The sequence below is a fragment of the Nyctibius grandis genome, chromosome 14 (assembly GCF_013368605.1).
Source record: "Nyctibius grandis isolate bNycGra1 chromosome 14, bNycGra1.pri, whole genome shotgun sequence".
NCBI classification, from domain to species: Eukaryota; Metazoa; Chordata; class Aves; order Nyctibiiformes; family Nyctibiidae; genus Nyctibius; species Nyctibius grandis.
In genome coordinates, this window is record NC_090671.1 from 12800248 (window position 1) to 12820787 (window position 20540).

A 20540-nucleotide genomic window follows, 5' to 3' on the forward strand; every position below is an offset into this window, starting at 1 on the left:
AAGCCTGAGTGAAGATGGCCTAAACTAAACCCAGTGGATTGCTGATGCAGTCCCATTGCCATGGAAACAGATGTTGCAGCTTAAAGATGCCTGCATTCGTAATGTGATGCACATAGTATAAATAACAACACGGTCCTGTGGTGTCCATAACTTGTGAAAGGATGTGAATAGTGTTACTGGAGAGAATGGGAAATCCCATTGCAGTTGGACTTGGTTTACCGTTAAGGTAGTGCCAACTTAACTGTTCACAGTGAGGTACAGTAAGCCTTGCCTTTGAGTAACAAGAACAAAACTCACAGGTTCTGTACTGTCCTCCAGCCATTCTGTTGTTGAAGACTGTCAGTCCAACTTGATGTGGATCATTTCTGAGTTGTACCTTACAAAGTACAGGCTCAAAAGTACTATTAAAACCCAGCCCTGGGCAAATAGAGTCCCTGGCTCCTGCCTACCTTTAATATTGTCTTTCCAATATATCCGGTAAGACTACACTCAATTCCTGCAAAACAGGAGTAGAGAAGCTTCCCTGTTTGAGGACCGTGTTGCTGTATTTTGGTAAAGGTCCCTACTCAAGCCCAATGAAGACGACTGCCGCAGTCATGGTTAGGATGCTGAAATAGGGCTTGAAAGATCTGGGTACTAGATGTAGCCCCGCCAGCAGCTCTGTGTCTTCAGGTTACTCTCTCCCTCTTCAAAATGGTGCTCTTGTTGATTCCATCACCTTTAATGTGAGAGGACTCCGCTACTCTGGCTGTGGCACAAAAGCCTTTGACAGCAAGAAGTTGTGTGTGCTGTTCTACTTCAGCACTCTAATGCATTAATAACAATAAGGGTGATTTTTATTTTTAATTTAATTCATAGAACTTCCTGCTTGCTCTTAGAACATGTTATGCACTGATAAAATTATGTTGGTTTTGATCTGATCAGAAGTTCTCCTTCTTGGCTTCTGTAAGAGTGGAATAGTACCATCTCCTCTGCTCCCTTCTTTCACGCTGAAAAAAGCTTTTTCCTCAGGTATCACTTTGATTATGGTGATGTGATTTTAACAGAGTGTTTTAGGTCTTTGACACACACATTTTGGAAAGAAGAAACCCACAAAAACCAGCTTGGGATGTGTGACTCTGCTGTACTTTTAGAGTAAACCAATATTTTGTTTTTGTAGTCAAAGACCTAATTTTTGATTACCTGCAGTAAGTACTGGCCACGAATGGTGCCTGGTCTATCAGATATCTGTATCAGCAGGCAGAAGGTTGTCGGTGGTGAGAGCAGATTGCTCGTAATGAATTAGATGTCAGTTCAAATGCTCAGAAAGGAGCGGTTAACAGAACGCAGAGCTGAGTCATAGCGCAGCGAGAGACAGCTGAGGAGAGAACGGGTACACCCGTGTGCATGCACATCATCACTGTACATGGTATCCGTGTACAAAAATCCCGTGCTGGGAAAATGTGTTAAGAATAAACCGTGCATTAGCTTCAGGACCTTTTGGTATGTTCCAGTATATCATTGGCTTTCTGGTTTTAGGTGCTGTTTAGTTCTGGCTTGCAGCAGCTATGGCTGAAACTGTGCATCTGTTGTCATGCTGGTTTATTCGTGGTGTTTGAACGCTGGCATCGCCACGATAAGCCCAGATACGTGGCTGAGGCTGACAGGCTGCATTGCTTAGAACCTCTCCCAGCATTTCTGTAAAAGGCTATCAGGTGCAACACAGCAGTCACAGACTAACTGGTACTGTCTTAGTACATGCAGCTTCTGCTCTTGCACAGTGCCTGCAGGAAGATGATGATGGCTGGTAGGGAGCTGCCTGGAGCACGTCAAAGAAGGCAGTTGGTGATGGGAAGAAGGCAACACTTTGGAAAATCAGCTAGAAGAGTAAAATCTCCGTCAGCCTAAATGATTTCCAACTGGAGATACTTGGGAATATTTTTCCCTTAACATATGGAAGAGATTGAAAACAAGTAGTTTATGCCTCTCCCAGCCTAAATTTTGTTACTCATCCCTTTACGTTTTAGGAACCTTTGTACTTCCTTTCTAAAACTCAACAGAAAAAAAAAAAAAAATTAAAAAATAGGTCTGACGAGCGCACCCAGGTGTTAAAAGCTATCCAATGATGGCAGGAGTCATCCATCCTAAGCAGCTTCAGGCACTTTGTTGTCTGGTGGATTGCATGAGGCAATTTAGGCTTCCTCTGGTTCCCAAAGGACAGGTCTGTTTCTGGGGACTTAATTGGCATTTGTGGTAGCCTTAGCATCCAAAACAATAACAAAAATAGTAGTTGGCTATAGAGAATGTTTTCTCAGCATCCCTTGCCACCACAGTATGAGCAAGTATGTTAGCAGGATCCTCTGGGGATGTTTGCTGTCATGTTCTTGTTCAGTGGTTACATAGATGCCTCTGTTTGTTGTCATTGTTAACTGAAACCATCAACCAACTGTAAACTTCTTGTATCCATATCTGTGTCTAAATGGGATAAAAAAATCCCAAGACTTCAGTGTTATTTTAATGGATTCTCCCAGAAGAATTTGTCTGGACTATCAAAATACCCTGTTGCCAAATGGGAGCTGGAGGAAGAAAACAAAAAATCTTCTGGTTGTTTTTTCCAGACAATTATTTGTGTCTTCATTATCCATGGACAATAGGTCTACCAAGCATAGTGCTGTCAGTCTTCGTAATTCAAATAATCTCAAATCAAAACTCTCATGGGTCGTCGAAGCAGGCCACTGGTACCGTGTAAATACGTTGGTGTAATGCACCAAGAAACTTCACCATGAAGCTAAAGTGTGTCACTATCTAACTTATTTAGATTGGGGTTGTACTGTAAACAATAATCAGCAGTAAACAAGGTAAGGTTAGGGTTATAATCTATTTTTAGAAGCTAGAACAATGCCTGGATCGCCTGTTATCACCATGCAACCTCCCCTGTCTTTGTTGTTCTCTGCAGTACCATTGCAATGCTCAAAGTAGTAACTTACAATAAAAAAAAAAACTTTAGGAGCTGCTAAAGCGCTGAGCCCCTGGCAGTGCTGCTGTAGGCTTTGCAGAGGTTCGCTGTGTATGGACCTGAGCCCGTGTGCAGCCTGTGCTTTGCTCCAGGGCTGACACACAAGGAGGAGGACTCTGTTGGTTTAGGATAATACTCTTCTCAGTGTTCTTCTGAGCAATACTATGTTGGTGGGGTTGGTTTTTCTTCAAATTGGCCAAAGGCAAAACACTGCAAGGCAAGTTTAATTTCCACAGCCTGACTTGGGTGTTTCTCCACCTGATACAAGGCATATCTTAGCTGTTTCATCCGGCATTACGCATTCTTGTTCTGTGAATGCTCAGTTCCTCCAGCAGTAGGGAGACTCCTCAAGTTGTGGGGTTTCTGTTGCCACCAACCGTCATTCCTTGACTGAGCTGTACCCCGCTCCAAAGACAAACAAGTTGCGTTCAGTCACCTGGTCCCACTCAGCTGTGCCAGGACAAGTTTGCTGGACTGGGGCTTTGCAAACTGTGCTCCCTGTTGTTAGCTGGTAGCGGGGCACGTTTCTGCCTGGGAAAGGGGACGGAAGGTCTGAGAACTGATCAACCTGTCTTTGCTAGTGGAAGGCTTTTGTTTACAGCCGTTTGTCTCCTGTTGTGAAGGGCAGATGATAAATGGGGTTAGGCTAGCCCAATGTTTAGATGACATTCATGGGAATTATTCATCTATGATTGTTATGGTGAGGTCATGTGCTGTGTCCCATGCTATGCTGCTGTGCCAAGAGATTTATTTTAATAGAAGCCTTTAAGTAACTGGCGTTCTTGCTAATCACGGTGCATCTGCTTCTCTGGGTTCCCTGTTATGAGTAATTTAATGCTATTACTTTAGCTAGAAGGGATCTGTGTCACCATCTGTCCTGGAAAGCTATTGATGGGGCTGTGCAGAACATGGAGTGTCATCGGCAGAAGAGAGGGACTTCTGAAGGGATGACTGGATTTCCTGTTATAATACAATATAAGACAGTTTATGGTGATTACAGCTTAGACAATTTGCATATAAAGGCTGTCAGCTACTCTTTGATTTTGTTGGGGACCATTCCTCAGATATTTATATATCGGGAAGATACTGTTGTCAGTTAGTAGCAAGTAGTAATAACACAGGTAATCTGCTGAATAAAGTCTCTACGAGAAGTAGCGGGGCATGGGTCTATGAGGCTGGAGCCTCAAGAGTGACCCTAAAATACCTGCCCATCTGCCGCTCCCAGCAGACAGATATCCTTTGGAGAGGGCTTGCCAGACACCTTCCAAGCCAAATGCTTTCCTAATCGATGGTTATTTTTTTAATTGTTGTTTACAGACCACTTCCTTGTAACAAGCCCTCTCCGTGCTGTAGCAGAGTCACAGTAGACACTAAAAGGCAATGTGGCTGAAAAGCAAATTGCTCTTCACTTCTGTGAGTGGTGTACTTTCACAGTGCCACTTACGTGCAGAGTATCGTCCTGGTCTCTCGAGTGCTTGCGGCTGATGTCTTTATTGTCTGAGAAACGTATCTTCTTTTAGTCTTTGTGACTGGTTAGTGATTGTCCTGCTCGCTATCTAACTGGACTTGTCCAGTCCTTCCTGATCTCACTGTGGTTTGTTGCCTTCTCGGCAAGCCAACTGGTAAGTAGGAGAGCGTGCAGGGCTGGGAAGCAGCTTTGTGTGGCTTTATGGTGTGGAGTTTTTCTTTGATCGTGCCATCCTTCCCAGCGATAAGTTATGTTGGGTTTTGAGTATAAATAGGCCTGACTCAAAAGTCCTGGCCCAGAAGATAGTTTGGGATACAAACTTTGCAGCTCTGATGTTTTTGTCATGCAAAGGTGCAGCTCTTGTTTCACATTCATCTAGGAGAATGTTCTTGCTGTCCCTTGTTGTATCTTTTGTAGATAGTGACAAGAAGGAGGAATGTGTAGGGCCAAAATTTGCTTAAGGCTTGCAACCAGATGAAAGAGGTTGTGGGCTGGAGTGGGTCATCTGGAAAGGCTGAAGGCGGAAGCATGCACTGCTCTCAGAATAGGGTTTGTGGTCTCCTGCAGGTGCATAGAAACAAAATAACCAGAAATCAGAAGTGGGATGTGAACTTACTTCTGCAAAGAGTTAATTTGGGTTTTTCCCTTCTTCCTTCCCTCACCAAGTGTTGGGACCATAGCACTGTGCCACCCTTCACGCCTCCAGCGATCAGACAGCTCTGAGAAGCTGAGTGTTAGCATTAGCAGGTCGTGTGGAAAAGCTGCTTGTGGAAGTATTCATGTAAAGCAAAAACGGGCCGATCTTGCAGGTTCACCAGGGTTCTAGCTGTAGGATGAGAACCAGGCAGCTCGTCTTCATGTGGGGAGATTTTGTCAAAACTGGCTCAATGGGGGAAAGAAAAGTGGAGAGTGTTGGTGGCTGGGCTATCACAACTGCTGGGCTTCAAACCAGAAAGGTTTGAACAGACGTCCTCCTGAGCATGGATCTGGCCCCACAGTGTACGAAAGAATTGGAGTTTGTTTTTCTGAACTGATTCAGATGTAAACAATTTCTTCTTGTGTTGGAAAAAAAAAAAGAAGAAGATAGATTCCTCAGTTGAATCCTAGGCAGAGACTGAGGATGTTTCATCCCCAAAGACACGTAATACTGATGATGGCATGGATCAGAACAGTTCTGTTTTGGGGGCTGAGGGCACTGGCAAGTGCCTGTGTCCTGTTCACCCCAGCTTGAATCTTCTTTTCCTGGAGAAGTCACAGTTCAGGAAACCATCAGAGCCTGGCTTTACTTTGAATGCTTGTCTTTAGTCTTCTCAAACGGATCAAGCTGGGGAGAAACCTCCTGATTTGGTCCATCTTAATCCACCAGGAAATGCAACAGAAGAAAACAGAGGTTTTTTGGGCGCTGTATTAAGCAAGGGCGACGTGGTATTGCAGGGAGGGGTGCCAGGGGCTTCGAAAAAAGGAAGCACGTATTGCAGGAGAGCTCCCTGGCTGCTGCTGATCTGTGTGATGGGAGCTGAAGTCAGACTCAGCAGCACAAGATGTTGAACCTTCCAGCTTATAACCAGGGCCATGGCAGCAGCTGGCCCCTTGCATGGCCAGAGCGTTAAGAGGTGGAGAGCTATCAGGGGAAGACAGGGCATATCTCAGAAAGGAAGAGTATGAAATAGCATTCTGGGAAAGAAAGCCTAGAGGGTGTTTTTATCCATTTTTATATCAACTTTGAGTATTAAACCAAAAGAAATCTTCAACGCTTTGGTTTTCCAATGCAATACAAGCATCTGTAAATCTGGGAACCCAGCTCTTCTGTGTAGGTCCGACGTGGCACAGTCCTGGGAGGTGCTGAGTCCACTTGGTGTGGTGGATTTCTTTTGAAATTGAAAAAATCCTGAATATGTTTTGTTCCCACACAAGGACTTTCAAATTTGACTTGGAGTTGCTGGTAATTACACAATCTAGAATGGAGTTTTAAATCCAGCCAATGTACGATTCTACATGTGGTAATTTGGCACGAAGAGAACCTGTATTTCCCCTGCTTATGATGTCCACGTGCTTCTGCCATATAATAAAACTCTACATGTCCATAATTTGTATCAACTGTTCAGAGCAGATGCTCTGCTGTTATCGTCTGTCACATTCGCTATGCCTGCTGGGTTACTGCCTTTTCTGAGACCTTTGAATTAACCAGATTTTTGGGTCATCAAGATTATTTAATGTTATTGTCATAAATATTTGTACAGGACTTGGTCAGTGCTTACATAAGAACCGACAGACAGTAATTTGTTTTAAGAGGATGTGTGTTTTAATGAACTGCCAGATGAATGTTAGATATAAACTGTAAAAAAGTGCTTTTCCTTCGCAGGACTATTGCCGTTTATGGGGTGAGAAAAAAAATGACTATTTAGACTGTCAGTTATTTAGATTTGTCGGTTACAGCTGTTTAAATTTAAAATCGCTTGAGAGTTCTTTAAAAGGAGGGCTATTTACTTCTAAATAGCTGTGTTGGCTTATCATCCTGTCCTCAAAAGATAAGAAGCTGATCTCTTGCATCTTATTAATCATTTTCTGTTAAACTGTGTTATCTTTGAATTGTTTGCATGCCAAAAATGAGAGGTGGTTGTTGTGTTATATTTCACAGTTGATTCTTATATAAAGTTCCTTTTTTTTCCCCTTAATTTCCAAAGTACTGTCCTCTCAAATACGAACAATAAACTCAAAATACTAACAATATTAATCTGTTGTTTGGAAATGATGGTGGTTATACATCACCCAATCTGCTGAAATATGTTAGAAATGAATAAATATTTGGTTTGCCTCTAGCTCTTCTTCGAAGCACTGAAATTAGTATTTTTTTTATTGAAGGAATTTTTGCCAGGTTTCTCAATGAGGAACAACATCACAAATAAGCCAAAGTACGGAGGCTGCCAGGGGGTGCTGTGTGCGTTCTGGAAAACTTCGGTTGTTTCTTCTAAATATCTTAATTAGCAGAGCATAGTCTCCAGGCTGTTCTTGGAGAGCTGCTGCCCTGCCAGACCACAAGCAACAAGCCCCCAGCTCCTGTGGTTTTAGGCCATAAAATAGTCTTTAGCACTGTGTTGTCGGGCTGAGTGTGTCTGTGATTCTTCACGCTGATACGCCACCGCGAGAACGTGCCAAGTCGGACAAACTCCCCTTGGCCGTGTCAGCCGCTGATGCGACAGCTTCTTGTGCTGTTGGGTGGTTCGCAGCTGGAGCCGAGGTTCAGTGCGCTCTCGGGAAGAGCGATGTGTAACCTGTTGTAGGAGCAGGAGTTGATGTGTCATTAGGTCTCCATTTGAACTGTCTCTAGTGTCCAAATCCAGATTTTTACAGGATTCCTAATAAATCAGATCTCTGTTCCTATGTTGGCCAGATGAGTCTCTAAACCTTTCCTTTAGGATCTCGAGGTCTGGTAACCTAGAAACCATCCCCAATGTTCATGTGCTTTGAGACAATGGACTGGAAGGATTAACTATGTGATATATTTTCCCTTTCAGAAAAAGAGCAGAGAGGAGACATGTGGGGAAGGCAGCGGAGTAGAGATCCTGGAGAACCGGCCGTACATGGATGGACCAGGAGGCAATGGGCAGTATACCCACAAAGTGTACCACATTGGTATGCACATACCCAGCTGGTTTCGGTCAATATTGCCCAAGGCAGCTCTGCGAGTCGAAGAGGAATCCTGGAATGCATATCCTTATACAAGGACAAGGTAAAACTTAGCAAACTGTCCAGAGGTGTTTCCCTACTTTAAAGAGAGGGCTTGATGTCACTCTGTGTGGCAGTGGCATCTCTTCCATCTCCTGTAATATCCTTTAGAGAAACTGGGGTCAAGTCCTAAAATTCTTACACGATGCTTAATCTCAGGAGTGCGAGCGTTGCCTGAGCTGACTGCGTACGTACTTGAGAATTTGTGGCCGCTTGCTCTAACATGTGAGCTGTTTTGTCCATCAAAGCGTGGGAAATCTTGGATGGTTTTTATTTAGGCTTGTATCCCGCACTACATGTTCTACTTAACGTTGCAGATATCTGCTGGCTCAGTCGAGTTATAAATGTACACGATGATGGGAAGGTTGTCACGTTGAATGCTGTCAAGTAAGACAGGATTCGTGTGTTCTAGGGGAGAAAGTGTGGGGAGAGAAAAATCTTAGTAAATAAATAAATAAATCTGGTGCTTCTTTGCTGGGAGCTGTCTTACTGTCATTTAGCTAGAAAATAACAAACCTACACCCTGTGGTTTTTACCCTGAGAAGGGAAGAGAGCCAGAGGCTCTGTGGAGCCCTCTGAGACCTCCTTGTTTCAGCTTATTTTGTCTGGGAGGACTTCAGATGTCCTGGAATAAATAGGCTTTATGCCAGTTACTCTGGTTCAGAGCATTTGCCCTTTTCCAGGTTTACAAGTCTGATGCTGCTGTCGTCTTTCGTAATAAAAAGGCTTTAATGAATATTTTGATTTTTATCAAAAATCTAGAAAAGTTTCATAGTTCTGTTTTTGCTGCTCCCTGCAATTGACATCAGTCTGAGGAAAGGTGGGGAGTCAGTGTCTGCATACGGGCAGTTGCTCATGACTAAATATAATGGAGCTGACTTTCAAGTTGTTAAAGTGCATTTCCAGTCTGGTTGTGTCTATTCTCTGGAAATGCCCGTGAGTCAATCAGCTGGCCAGGAAACCTGGCCCTGCGCAGAATCAGTCCGTATTTTATTCGGCCACAGGTTCCAGGCAAGAGCTCTGCTTTTCTCCTGGTAGAGATGCATTTCCAGGGTGTCCTTGTGTTTAGTATCTGTGTCATACCTGCAAGGATAACATAACTTGTTAGTATAGCAGACCTGAAAGTTATCTCCTTGCTGAAAACTGCTCCTTTAAAAGCAATCTGGCCTGAGAATCTCCTGGAGGAGAAATTGTCAAACTAAATTGCAGGGTTTTGTCAGTGTCTCTGCAAAGTGAGATGACCTGGTGGTCTCTTCGGGCTTTCTCCGGCCAGCGCTTGCTTGTTGCCACCCCGGGAAGTTGTTTCTTGGTCAATGTGGGTGCCCAATCTCCAGTGACTGCATGGGGCACATGGGTATCTTCTCACCTGTAACCCAGGTAACACCTCATGGGGAGCACAGCCCTTTGCTGTGGGCTTGGGGTTTTACTAAACCAGAGCTATTCCAGTGAAGCCACATGTCCAAGGCGAGCTCCTGTCTTAAGAAGTTATTAAAGAAAATCTCTTTAATCTGTACAGTCAGTATTTTAAACGCATCTGAAGTAAAACATGAGTGAAGGCTGGCTTGGATTTGAAGCTGATTTTGTACATCTTAGAGAGTGTTTTCTCCGCTTGCCAAGCCGAGCAGGATTTACTCTAAGCTGCATTGTTCTCGCTTTCAGATATACGTGTCCTTTTGTGGAGAAGTTCTCTATCGATATTGAGACGTACTACAAAACTGATCCAGGAGAGCATGTCAATGTGTTCAACCTTTCTCCTGCAGAAAAAAGACAAACCATTCTAGGTGAATAGCCTTTTTCTTTTACTTTTTCCTTTATTCTGCTTTATTTTTTGGCTTGGTATGTCCCATCTGCAAGTCCATCCCCCCCCAAACACACACGTGCACCCCTGTGGGTGTCAGCCTGCGGGGTAGGGTTACATCAAGTAGAGCTGAGGACACCTGAGTTCTCCTCTAGGCTTGATGTAAATCACATGGAAATAATTTGACTCCCTTGTCTGTAAATTGAAGCTGATGCTTTTCTGTCTTATTTGTGCAGCTCCTGAGGGGAGCAAGACATCTAATGATTTTGGCAGCAATAAGTAGAAATAACCGCAGAAGAGGAAAATACTGCTGTATAATTGTGTAGCTCCTTTGCGTATATGAAAATCATTCCTGTCTGCACTTCTGAAGCATGAAGGTGTATTGCATTTTTGCTTCCTCTCCTTTCAGTCTTGCCCTCATGCAAATTAACACTTCAGCTTCACAGCTGTCCTTGGATGATCAGGTTAATGAGCGTTATATATGTAAGGATTTAATGAGAAAAGGCAAAAGGGATCATCTCATAAAAAGGCAGAGAATGGCAAGTGTCATCGCAATTCCTCTGTCTCGCTGTCCCTCATGGCCTGTGCCTGTGGCATTTTTCAGAGACTTAACTGTGTGGCAGGGAGTGCTGGCAATTACAGCCACGCAGGACTGAAGCATCCCTTGCTCTGAAGCTGCTGAGAGTGGAGAAGTGGCGGCAGCTCTGGGGAAGGACTTCTAGTGGCTGCTCTGGCTCCTTGAGCACTGTTGACATGCAGAACATGGCAGTAACCCCATGCAATTTCACTTGAGTGTTACTTGGTTTAAACTTCTTCATTTTGAACTTCAGTTTGACTGTCCTCAAGCCTGAGCCTATCTGATCCAGCTTTCAGTACTGAACAAACAGGCTTGAGTCACGCTGCCTCATTGAGAAGGGTCAGAAGAGCTGTCCTTTCTTGGGACGTGCGATCCTGCCCTTCGATCCAAACTTCAGATGCTTCTGCTGAGGTCTGGGGTAGGGATTGCAGATCTTTAAAATATGTTCATTCCCTCCCCTCCCATTGCAGTTCCCACTTCTCCATTGTTGAAGTGTTAATTAGGGCTTAAGTTAAACTTTCTGCCTTCCCTAGTACACCTGGTGTAACAATAGCGTGTGAGGAGTTAGCAGTAACCTCACTTGATGGCTCCAAAGGTAAGATATTCAGTGTCTTTTCCATAACAGTGCTAGGAAAGGGCAGGTGTATTTAACCATCTCAGGTGATACAGAGCTGTAGCACTGTGAGTGATCCTAGAAAAGCTGAAAGATGGAATGTGCAAAAGATCTTTTTGGAGCTGGAAAGACGGAGCGTGCAGATCTGCCAGAGTGCTGTGGATCTGCAGGCACTGTGGGCAAAAACATCTATTTGGAGCAAAGCCTCTGTTTGCTGGAACTGTGTATGCTAGTTTCTCTGGCAGAGCTGATTGCTGCCCAGCAGCAACTTATAAACAATTTAAATATCGGTTGTTTAAGTGTAAGTAAAAACAAACTAAATTGCTGTAATGCTTCTGGTACTTAGTAAAACAGAAATAACTCCTGAAAAATGGTATTTCTTCTTCTGTTCAGGAAAAGGAAATGTCTGTTTCTATTTTCTTTCTATAGATCCTATTGATATTGTTAAAGATCCTATCCCTCCACATGAATACAAAGCTGAGGAGGATCCAAGGCTGTATAAATCAGTGAAGACTAAAAGAGGTCCCCTCTCAGAAGACTGGATTCAAGAGTACAAGAACAACCCTGGGAAATACCCCATCATGTGTGCATATAAACTCTGTAAAGTCGAGTTCAGATACTGGGGGATGCAGTCGAAAATTGAGCGGTTTATCCATGATGTTGGTGAGCATTTATGGTCTTGCAAAGTTCACTGTCAGCTCCTTAATGTTGTTTCTGAATTGAAGCACAAAGGTGAGGTATGTGCAATGTGTCATATCCCAAGACATGTCTGTGAAGAGATTCTCAGATTCTGATTACTCTTTTGCAGAGCTGTGGGTCAGTTCAGAAAAAAATTATGTTGTTCTGTCACTTGTAATCATGGTATGTACGAATCTGAACCATGTGTAGCCACTGAAAGGGTTTCAAATCCTGCGTAGGCGAGGTCTTGAATTCTCTCCTTTTTAGATAAGGATTTGTCTGTTAAACTTTGCCAGAGCGTTTTCAAAATCTGCCAGTTTTCTTTATTGTGAAAAAAATCCTGAAGAGCTGCTCAAAGAAATAAGCTTCATTTCTGAGTCCTAAGTGGTTCCAGAAAACCACTCCCTGGAGTGTCCCTGGTTTCTGCCTGCCTCGTGGCAGCACTGGTGGGTCTCTGTGCAGCCGTACATCTCTGTGCCCCGGGCTGCCCACCTCACTGTGCTGTAACCCACCATGGGTCATTGACAGCTCTCAGTTGTGAGTAAATGTGCTGCTTTGATTAATGCATCACTCTTAGGTCAATGCTTTTAAGGAGGTATTGTTTGTGTCCCAGAAGTGACTAAGTGGAGACAGTCCAGGTGGTAGCAGTGCTGGCAGTAATTTGTTCTTTGCAGAAAATCTATAACACAACTGAGCCAGTTTCTGAGCCTTGCCACAAGAGACAGGATCTATGGCCAGGTGGAAAACTTCAAGAATGTTGTAAAGAAGCATTCCCATCTCAAAAAAGTGCAGAGCTATGACTGTCCTCTGGCAAAGAAAAGGCCAAAGGAAGGCTGTGTGAAGATGCTGCTTGCTTTCCGTGCCCAGTAAATCCTCCTACATGACCTCTACAGCTGTCCTTTCTATATGCAAAGCTTCTTTGAAGGGCTTAAGTAATGTTATAGCTCTCTTCAGTCATACTGTGCTCCTGGGAGCTGATGTAGAAAACACTGATAGAGCAGCAGAGAATAGTGTGCACCACTCTGAATAGTCACAGGTTGCTTACTTAAAGCTCCCTTGGTTTTGCTTTACCCCCAGATGGAAGTTTTTGCCTGTTACAGACTGTATTACAAGTGGCTCTGCAATGAACTCCCTTGGTGTTTCGGTGCCATGGGTTAATTTAGTGTATACTGCAAAACATGGGGGCAGAATAACAACTCCATTGTATCTGTTAAATGAAAAAGAAGCATGTGACTCTTCAGTTGTTGAGGTGTTTGGCATAGATTAAGCTGTGGTCCCTTAGAAACGTTTCTTTTGTATTTCATGAAAGATTGCCTGCCATTTTCCTCTTGATTGAGTGTTTGCGGAGAGCCGAGCCAGCTCATTGTCTGCCTTTCAAAAGCCTTTCCACTCTGTTATAATGATGGCAAATGCTGTTTTTCAAAGTGGTTAAGATGCATAAAATCAGAAAAGTCTTTAAGGCAAGGCGAAGTTGAGTGAGTGGAAAGTGAACGCAAAAGCTTTGGGTATCTGCAGAAGATGTGGAGCCTTCTCCTGCAATGGGATAGCCATGGGGGAACCATTAGTGAGTGGGAAAGGTGACAGGGCGTGTGTACCAAAGACAGCTAGGTATGAGGATCTTCAAGTTAAAAGATGTGGGCTACAGCATGGCTGACCAGGCTTATATGCTGATCCCAGTGTTGGGGTTTCAGCTGGTGACCGAAAGCAGATGGAGACCTTTGTGCATTGTGCAGCTGACGGTGGACCAAGCTCTCAGGTGCCAGAGATGTTCTTGTTGGCCGGCCCCTCCTTGGCATTTTTCTCCTGCTTCCTCTTCCCAGCTCCTGCAAGTTTGTTTCTTGGGGAATTAGCTGGCTCTATGCAGGGTCATCAAGCCAACAAGAAAACCAAGGCAGAAACCAAGAGCGGGATCCCACCTCTGCCCGAGGCGGCGAACAGTCCTTTAGTGGTGCAAACTAAAATTAGAGAATGGCTTGAAAGAGGAACACGTCTGAGTTGAATGACGGATGGGCTTTGATATGTAGAACAGCTCCTGAGTGCAGAGGGAGTGACTCTGGGCGGTGGTGTTGAAGTGTTCTCAGTCTTACTGAGTGCAACAGCCATTTTTTCTGATGACTAATTGGACAGTTACTCAGTGCTTTGACAGCCTGAGACACAGACTAAAATTGTGGGCTATTAGTCTACTTGGCTGTAGTATTTGTATGCTTTTTTACTCCTTTCCCATAGAATTTAAGCTTAATTGGACCGGCACTGCATAATATTCTGCTCCCACTTGCTTCCTAATGGTGCACGTGGGCTGTGATTCTTTTGCTGTTAAATAAGTGTGTTGTCTGTGTATGTGTTATTGATTATATACTACGGCAAAGGGTGTTCCCAGCCCAGTAACTGGAGCTTTGTCTAAGCCAGTACATCTTAGGCTAAATATGCCCAAGTTGTTGCACAGTGATAAAGTGGGAGTGGTTTTAAAAGTTCTTTTGCCGAACTTTTGCTTCACTTAAGCCCTCAAATGGAAAGTTCATCCAGAAGGAAGAAATTTTTTCCTGTGAGGGTGGTGAGACCCTGGCCCAGGTTGCCCAGAGAAGCTGTGGCTGCCCCCTCCCTGGCAGTGTTCAAGGCCAGGTTGGATGGGACTGGGAGCAACCTGGTCTGGTGGAAGGTGTCCCTGCCCGTGGCAGGGGGGTTGGAACTGGATGATCTTTAAGGTCCCTTCCAACCCAAACTGTTCTGTGATTCTATGAAGGATGCTGCCCATTGGAGCCTGCAGGTAGCGGCTTCTCAAGGGTAGGCAGGTTGCAGGTAGCATGACGCCGATGTCACCGCAGGCTTTTCTTCCTGAGTGGTCTGAGCGAGGGAAGAAGGGAAGGTAGGGAAGCAAGCGGGTATGACTGTGGATTACCATTGATGGATACATTCAGACAACCAGAACTGTACTGACGAGGTTATGGGATCTGTTGTGACTATCAAGGAAATAGTGTTGCACAAGGAAAATCAGGTGTCCTTTATCTGCTGCCAGGAAGTTGTGGCAGTGCATTATAAAATGCTTTGGGATGTTGCCACTGGGTACATAGTCAATGGGTACCTGAACAGTTGCTTTATGGATAGTTGAAGGGGGGGTTTGGGCAGGGTTGGGTGGTGGTTTTCTTGTTTTGTGGGGGGTTGTTTTGTTTTTTGAATTGAGTTTTTGTTTCGGTTACTATTTTTACTTCAATTTGAAAAACAAACCCGGAACTATAAACAAAAGCTTTTTAACTTCAGCTAAAGAATCCTCTCTGTCCTGGCTTGTCTCATGGTCAATTACGTTCCTGTTGTGAGATTCGGTTCAATCTGCAGACAAATCATTTACAAGAGTTGGCACCTCATGGATTCATCCAGTCTCTGGGTTGTTGAAGTGGTGAGCTGAAAGGCAAGTGATTTAAATGTTTGCCCCCCTGCTAGACTCTTCACAGATGATCTTTCTGCACAACGCAGTGGGAAATGTTGTAATTAAATCAACACAACAATGACGGGTACTTCTGAGCTCAATCTGCGTGTGTACATTTATGCATGTGTGGTTTCCTTGGTTTTTTTTTTTTTAAACCAAAGCGTTGCGTGCTCTAGAGACAGAATAGTCTTGTTAACTACTGATATTACTGAAATGAGCTGGTACCTACATCCTTATAAAAAACCCATTCCCATTACTTGTGATTGACTTCAGTGTGTGACTTACCTGCCCAGACTGAGGGGTTATCCTCTGATTCCGGGAAGGAAGGCTCAGATGAGCGTGGTGCACGCTGAGTGGAGGTGGAAAACCTACTCTGAAATCCCCCCTGATTCTCCTGCGCTGATCAGTTCTCTCTTCACACCAGAAAGACCTCTTTGGGGGAGCCCATCTCCTACCCTGCCGTTGTTGCATGCTGCGGGGTTGGTTTGCTCTGTGGGTGAGAAGGGAGCATGCACCCCACAGCACGTGGTGGTGTGGGGATGGAGGAGCCTTGCATTGCCCAGAGCCTCAGCTCCACTGGGCTTGTTGCATTCTGTCCGACTTGCAATAAGGTGACCGGTGGGATGCCGTACCCAACCTCTCTTCCCTGGCCAGCTCTTGCTAGCCAGCGGCGTGCCACAGGCTTGCAAGGCAAACTGCCAGATGGGCTGCAGCCGGCCGTGAGGCATGGCTTGAAAGCACAGTGCGTGGGATTGAGTGTGGGACAGGGACTTCTCGGGCTGCGCAGGGGATGTTTGCATCTCCCCTCCTCCCAGAGAGAAAAATGGAAACGAACCAGACCACAGACGCCCTCAGCACTGTCCTGTTGGGCATCTCTGATCTGTTAAAAAGAGAATTTTTTCCCAATTACACTCTGTTCCCTTGGTCTGATTTGTGCCCTCCTTTTCACTTTTCAAATAAAAAGCTTGTTTTTCTCTAACATTTTGATATAAAAATGCTTTAAGACTCGATTTTTTCCATTGCCCAGGGAGGGAAGCAGTGTCTGGACAGGTGAGGTCAGTCATTTGTAGCTGGCTCTTGAATCCATACAGCTGCGTGGGGGCACTCGGTGCTTCCTCTGGGTCTCTGCCTGCTGGAAGGCTTCAGCGCTGCAGGCTGAACATTAATTCAGTGATATACTCACCGCTGTGCGCTGAGGGACTGCACAAGTTTTCCATCCCTAGCAGCGAAGATTTTTTTTCTGCATGCCCTGACTTTTATTTTTCAATTTCTTTTGTACCTGGACAGCCTCATTCTCTTCCCGGTTTTCTCCCTGTGTTTAAGCAAGAGAAATGCAGCGTCGCTGACACATCCCAGGTGAAGGCCAGAGGCTAGGAAAATAATCTCACTCTTTTTGACTTCATAACTAATCTGAAGTGATAGAGGCACAACAGCCATGAAGCCCTGTCATGCCGTCCTAGTTGCAAAAGAACAAGGCTTTAAGGAAGGGTGATTTGGGATGTCTGATCAAAGTGATGGGAGCAGTGCAGATGGGGACGTCTGCGGGTTGGGAGGAAACAGTATAGCCATTTTTGTGATCTAAGAGATGAAGTGAAAGAAGGCAGAGGGGAACTTCAGAAGACTTTTTTTTTACTCCCAACTGGTTTTCAGGTTCCCTATGACAGTCCATTAAAACAAAAGCATGTGGTTGGTGGCATCTGTGCCTTGACACAGGATTCCTGAGGAGTTGGTGCATTGATACATCAAGGCTGGGTCCAGGAGCATGAGCAGAGGCTGCTGAGCCCTGGAATGGAGGGGATGAGAGCAAGGGGGTCGTTCGCTTCTGTGTCTGATCAGGGTCTGTTTTCAAGGTGTTTCAAGCAAGGCAGAAGTGGATGTGGGAGTCCAAAGGATGATTGTGGTGTTGGGAACTGAATTACGGCAAGGGAAACGTTTTCTTGGCCTTCAGTGTGGATGTGATGGGAGTTTAATCTTCGTTTTTAAGCTCGGCTGATTGTCAATCATAATGAGAGGTGAAGAGGCTAAAACATTCTCCTGTAGTTCTGCAAAAAGTAATCTGTCAGGGGAAATAACTCTGAATCTCAACTAAGGTTGAACAGAATTAAGTTGCCAAGGCCCCTTGTTCTGCCCCCAGAAGGTCACAGTCTGCTGGCTCAAACTTGCCTCTGCTACGTGGAGCTCCCTTCTGAAAGTCAGGCAGAGAAATGCATAAAATATTGATGGATTTAATCTTACTGTGCAAATGAAGTTCAGGTTGAGCTGGTCCATCGCATTAGCTGCTGATCTCAATGGTTATTTCCTCCTGATAGGTTGACTTGTGATGGCTGGTGGCATTAAGAACTAACCAAAGTGCAGAGCAGAAAATATAGTGCCCAGGCCTGGAAGGAAATAACTATATAAAAATTGGCTTTTTGTATGATTTAAAAAAAAAAGAAAAAAGTGATTGCTGAAAACAAAAGAGATATTGAGGCTGAAGATCACAGAAACGGTGGCAGCAGTGAGGTCTAAGACTTACTGTACAATAGTGAAGCAAATGTTGCTGGAAACACCTTAGAAACCTTGGGCACAATGGGGCCATCCAGCTTTGGCCATGCTCCTGGAAATGGAGGATGGCTTACGAGGGCTGTCTTTCCTCTTGGTGGTGCTTAGAGAGCTCAATCTGCAGCTCCCAAAACCTGGATTATTTTAATGTAGCCTATTGATTGCGCTCTATCTTGTAATAGCAGTGGTGGTGGTGTGGCCTGTGGGCTTCGCCCAGGGCCTTCATTAGAGTGAGAGGTTGGCTACGCTGCCTGCCAGCTTTTCATCACAGCATGCTTCTGCTCCAGGCTTGGCACCGAAGGATTGTGGGTCCATAATCCCTCTGACAACAAACCTCTCTACTGCTTTTGGCATGTCCTTCAATCCATCCCTGCCTCAGTTTCCCAGTAATTAAAGGGGGACAATATTAATTGATTTTTTTTTTTTCCCAGAAGGGCTCCTGAGGATTAGTTTGTCATTAGTTTGTCAGTATTTATAGAAGCTTTTAAAAGCACCGTTACTGCTGTGTGCTCCCATCAGTAGTAAATAGTAGTCTGGAGCTTTGACCTGTCGTGAGCTTTTAAGGAATAACATCGGTTGAAAATCCTGAGTGACTATATCGTTTTAAAAGTCTCGGTGGTATGATGATGTTAGGCAACAAGTTTAAGTCTTGGAGGAAAGTTTCTGTTGCCTGGTCAGGAGCATTGTGTGTTGATATTGAGACAGTTCTTCCTTTCAGATATGTGACACGTTGAAATACTTGAAATTGGCTTTACCCACTTCATTTTTCTCATGCAGCAGAAGGCAGATGGTATCTGCAAAATAAAGCATCCTTATTCCCTCCCTCACTTTACTTCCCATCCCATTATCTCAGAAGCTCGTATTTGTGATGCTGTTTTGCTGATAGATAGAAACCAGGTGCAGAAACCAGGTTTCCAAGGAAAGGAGAAGTTTTAGTCTTAGCACTGCTGATGTGGGATGTGGTTCCATCATGTAACAATTGTGGTGGGCTGTGTAGTGCTCACCAAGGAACCGCTTGAAACTCTTCCTGGATAAAAAAAATCGGTGTTTTTTGTTGTTGATGTTGTTTTTTTTTCTTTTTTTTTATTCTTCTGGGAATATATTTCACTTTCACGGCTGGATCCAAATATTACAACTTCCCAGAACTTCATGGGAGTTGCAGTTGTGGTCTGTGCCTGGCTCCTCCTTGCTGAAGCAGGCAGTCACAGAGCAAAGTCCTGGATCGAGAATTAGGAAATCCCTTCCCAAGTCAAAAGCAGTCACAGAAGACTGGCTGATTTTTCAGTGCATGGTTGGTTAGCAAGAATTGAGGAGATAAAGTACATGAAGTGACCAGTTTGCCATCCTGACACTTGCTGTATGAAGGTCCTTTAGTGCAGCTTATAGCATTGTGTTGTTGATGCCACGGTAATATCCTTGCCACGGTGTCTTGAGGTTTTGGGGAAGGGAATGCATCGATTCCTGTGGTTTTGTAGCACTGGTGACTGGGGCGTTCTGACTTTGCAGGCTTGCGGAAGGTCATGGTCCGTGCCCATCGGCAGGCTTGGTGCTGGCAGGATGAATGGTATGGGCTCACCATTGAGGATATCCGGCAGCTGGAGAAGGAGGCACAGTTGATGCTGGCTCAGAAGATGGCCCAGTTCTGCAGTGAAAATGATAGTGAGCAGCACGGTGTCAAAGACACTCCTGGTGAGAAGGATGTTGAAGCCAACGTAGTTTCACCTGTTGACACAGAGGATGCTGCTGGTACCAGCGAAACAGCCTCTGGGAGATCGCTCACCAAGCAGTGGTCCACCTCTTCCAAGTCCTCACGATCCTCAAAGAGAGGAGGTAAGATGCTGCTAATGACTTGCTTTTCTGAACTGCACAGAGGTTGAGCTTTTGGGAGGTATGACCATGTCTCCTCATGGCTGGCACCTCTGGGACAATGTATATTTCTCCTGTGAGTCCTTTTAACTCAGAGGTCTTCTCTGCTGGTGTTGGAGGCTCAGTCTTCTCAGGTAACCTGTTATGGGTTTGGGAGTGTTTCTAGTCATCCCATGACTGTGACTCAGTGGCACACGGCAGAATTCTTGCCAATCTCAAAAGCAGAGGAACTATGAAAAAACAGTAGAAGAGCAGGCAGCAGCTGGCTGGCAGCGCTGGGTCTCAGAAGACAAACAGCAGTGCAGAGAGTTAGTCCCTGTTACCCAAGAGCCACTGGTGGCTTTTATAAGGCCTGGTCCTTCAGTGGTGTTCCCTCTCTGGATGTCCACTTGTCTGCTGTGTCACGAAACCAACCCTGCTGTGGGTCACCTTTGACTGCCGGTTGTTTTCCAGGAGGTAGCTATGGCAGGCACCCCGTGCTCCGTAGCCGGGGTTACGCGTTGCTAGGTGCCATTCGTTTCAGAAGTGGGCATTTGGCTCCGTGGGTGCTGCAGTGTAGCTCGCACAGCAAAGCATCCCCATCAGCTCCTGGGGAAACTAAGGCAGGTACCCCAAAGAAAAGTTGGTTGGGGCTGCTGCCTTCCGCTGGTGATGGTGCGTGGTGGCTGCTCAGAAACCAAACCTCACAGCCTGCGATTTGGTGGGACCGTGGATCGCGTTTACATTCCCTTTTAAGTACCATCCAGCAAGCTTTCGGGATTTTGCTGTTCAAGCCCCTCTGGATACCCTGTGAGGACTGAGCTTTGGGTCCTGAATTTTGTCATTCGTCTCGCCCCAGGCAGACGCCTTTTTTTTTT

At 45.0% G+C, this 20540-nt stretch overlaps 1 protein-coding gene across 10 annotated transcripts in view; it reads left to right on the forward strand.

The window, feature by feature from the left end:
• The window catches only part of PITPNM2 (phosphatidylinositol transfer protein membrane associated 2), a 138257-nt gene that overhangs the window by 76143 nt on the left and 41574 nt on the right, over positions 1-20540 (forward strand). For all 10 annotated transcript variants that reach the window (XM_068412831.1, XM_068412830.1, XM_068412828.1 and 7 more), the window contains 4 exons: positions 7979-8193; positions 9849-9970; positions 11607-11840; positions 19324-19647. In XM_068412831.1, the coding sequence (XP_068268932.1) occupies positions 7979-8193; positions 9849-9970; positions 11607-11840; positions 19324-19647 (895 nt within the window). The remainder of the gene's footprint in view (positions 1-7978; positions 8194-9848; positions 9971-11606; positions 11841-19323; positions 19648-20540) is intronic.